This window comes from Ornithodoros turicata, chromosome 1, assembly GCF_037126465.1.
Source record: "Ornithodoros turicata isolate Travis chromosome 1, ASM3712646v1, whole genome shotgun sequence".
NCBI lineage: Eukaryota > Metazoa > Arthropoda > Arachnida > Ixodida > Argasidae > Ornithodoros > Ornithodoros turicata.
In genome coordinates this window covers 210,693,057-210,695,620 of record NC_088201.1, presented here as the reverse complement: position 1 = coordinate 210,695,620, position 2,564 = coordinate 210,693,057, and the positions used below count along the sequence as shown (strand labels likewise).

Below are 2,564 nucleotides of genomic sequence, written 5' to 3'. Positions count from 1 at the left end.
GGAGGGAGTGGGGCGGGTTTTCGTATAGAGCCCCCCCCCCCCCTGCCTTGGAGGTCTGGCTACGCCACTGGTCCCCGCAGGGGCGCCAGTCGCCGGTCTTCTTAGGCACCATGTGCAGCGCCGACGCCCAGCTGCTGTAGGATGGGCTGATGATTCCCTTTTCCAGCATGAGGTCGAACTCCGCGCGTGCAATGGCCATCTTCTCCGGCGGAAGACGGCGGGGACGAGTGAAGACCGGGGACCTGTGGTCTCGATATGATGAACCACGCTGTGCTTCACGGGCCGGGTCCAGTCAGGAGGTCCAGTCGAGTTAGCTGCGGGAAGTCCCTCAAGATGACGATGAAGGGGTTGCTTGAGTCCTGGTAGAAGGCAATTCGAAGCGATTGCAAGGACGAACAGCCGCCACATGCCCGACACAGTGAGGCTGGTGGAGGAGTCTATGAGTTTGCGAGGGCGCATGTCGACAAGGAGATGGTGGTGGGTAAGGAAATCGGCTCCGATAATGGGTTGGGTTACGTCGGCCTCGAGAAAAATCCACCGAAAGGTGCGTCGGAGGCCGAGGTTTAGGGTGAGCGACTGCTGGGCATAGACCGGGATTCGGGAACCGTTCACTGCAGTAAGGGAATACAAGGATTGCTGTCGATGGTCTGTACTGCTTGCGGGGATTACGCTGACTTCGGCCCCAGTGTCAATGAGGTAACGTCGGGCAGAAGCTTGCTCGCGGACGTAGAAGAGGCGACTGGAGGAAGAGCCTGGGCCATTGGTCGCCATCAATGGTCCGCCGACTGGTTTCCCTGTTGTTGCCATGAGCAAGGTAGGAAACAGTGGTGTACGTCAGCACCGAAGCGGCGGTGGTACCAGCACACAGCAGGGCTGCGGTGTCGGCTGGCGGAACGGTTCGTGGAAGGGGACCGTCTTGTCCTGCGGCCACTTCGGTCGCGCCTTTGCCGTCGGAGATGGGTGTCTGGTCTTGACGCGTGGGGAGCGGCTATGAACGCGGCCAGAGAGCGGAACTCGCGACAAAGGTCGTCAATGGTGGACTGCGGGGGCTGGCGCGGTTGAAGTCGGGCAGGTTCCGAAGGGAGCAATGCCGGGAACACAGCAGCTACAGCTGGATTGGCCACCTCCATAACCGCGTCAGCAAGAGTGGCCAGCTGGTCGAGAGTCATGTCAGCCGCTGTGGCCAGGACCATTTGTACATTCTGCGGGAGTCGCCGAAGAAAGAGCTCACGCAGAAGGTCATCGTCCACGGAAGCTGATTGCTCGCCGAGCAGCTGTCGCATGCGCCGGAGTAATTGAGAGGGCCTGCGATCACCGAGCTCTTCTGTCGAGGACTTGCCAGTATGTCGTAGACTTCATCCGCAGCAGAGGGAGTAAGGGCTGAAATGACTTGGTAAAACTTGGTCTGTTGTGCGGTTATGCAAGCCAAGTTAAATTGCGCCTCAGAATTGCGCCTCAGGTCGAAATACGGGGGCAGCTTCATAGCGACGGCAGCCAGTGAAGACGTTGGGGATGGAGCAGAGCTGGCTTGCGGGTCGCCGAGAGGCATGGCGGAGCACGGGCCAAGGTTCTAGAATGTTCGGTCACGGAACGTTCGGTTCACCAGTTGTTGGAACTCAAGGAGAGACAAAGAGAATCGGCTGGTGTGACGACGAGAGCCCAACTGATTTATTTTCTGCGGCTACGCGGGCGCGAGATGATGAACGAGGGTGATGATGGCACCACTGGGGCTGCTACACCATTAAACACGTCAAAGAATTGAAATGGAAAAGTACGCTGTGTAAGGAAATGCGGCCAATGATTTTTACTCTTCAAACGCTATCGCCTCCTCATGAAGTGATGAGTCTCTTTTCTTTTAAGGTTTATCTTAATCGTTCGTTTGAAATCAGTTCCGTTATTCGGGTAATTAAGACCGCTTTTTTATGCCACCAAATATAATCCCGTGACCACTTCATTCCCTTTCGTCATAAGGCAGGTTGGTTAGCTCAGCCCAGTCAAATATAGTAGGACGGAGCGGTATAAAAAAAACACAAGATGATTACGATAGTCAGCAGAGCTACGTTCCCAAATACGGCATTTTGAGGCGCGAGAGCGTGACAATTCCACGCTTCTCGCTCACGCTCCTCGCTCGACTATTCCCAAACCAGCGAGCCACCTAGCGCGAGTGTGAAAAATCGGCAAAGCTAGCGTGAATTCACCATCTCGCTGATATCTGCGGCATCCCGATATTTCCCTCTCGCTTTCAAGATGGCGGACATTATTAAACAAACGAAAACGAAACAGACGACCATGCTGGCACATGGAAATGTAATAAATCTAGTAACTACGATAGTTCTTACCGCGCAATATCAAGCACAAAAATTACAGCTATTTTGGATGCTTCGGGCTTTTTCAACAATTGTGTGTAAATAAATTCGCTTGAGAGACCGCTAGGGGACTCAATGTCGCAGCACATAATCACGAAGCTGACCTATGCGGAACCGGTGGTAAAATACTAGGAAATTTAGACAACCTTAAAAAAAACGTCAGATGCGGTTATGAAGGCGCGCGTGGTGTGCCAGGGC

At 54.4% G+C, this 2,564-nt stretch overlaps 1 protein-coding gene across 1 annotated transcript; it reads right to left on the bottom strand.

The window, feature by feature from the left end:
• Nucleotides 1-770: 770 nt before the first annotated feature.
• LOC135394222 (uncharacterized) lies at nucleotides 771-1,549 on the bottom strand. The gene is made up of 2 exons (XM_064624842.1): nucleotides 1,340-1,549; nucleotides 771-1,274 (listed from the first exon to the last, which is right to left on the bottom strand). The coding sequence occupies exons 1-2, from the start codon at nucleotides 1,547-1,549 to the stop codon at nucleotides 771-773; spliced, it is 714 nt and encodes a 237-aa protein (XP_064480912.1).
• Between the last annotated feature and the right edge of the window lie 1,015 nt (nucleotides 1,550-2,564).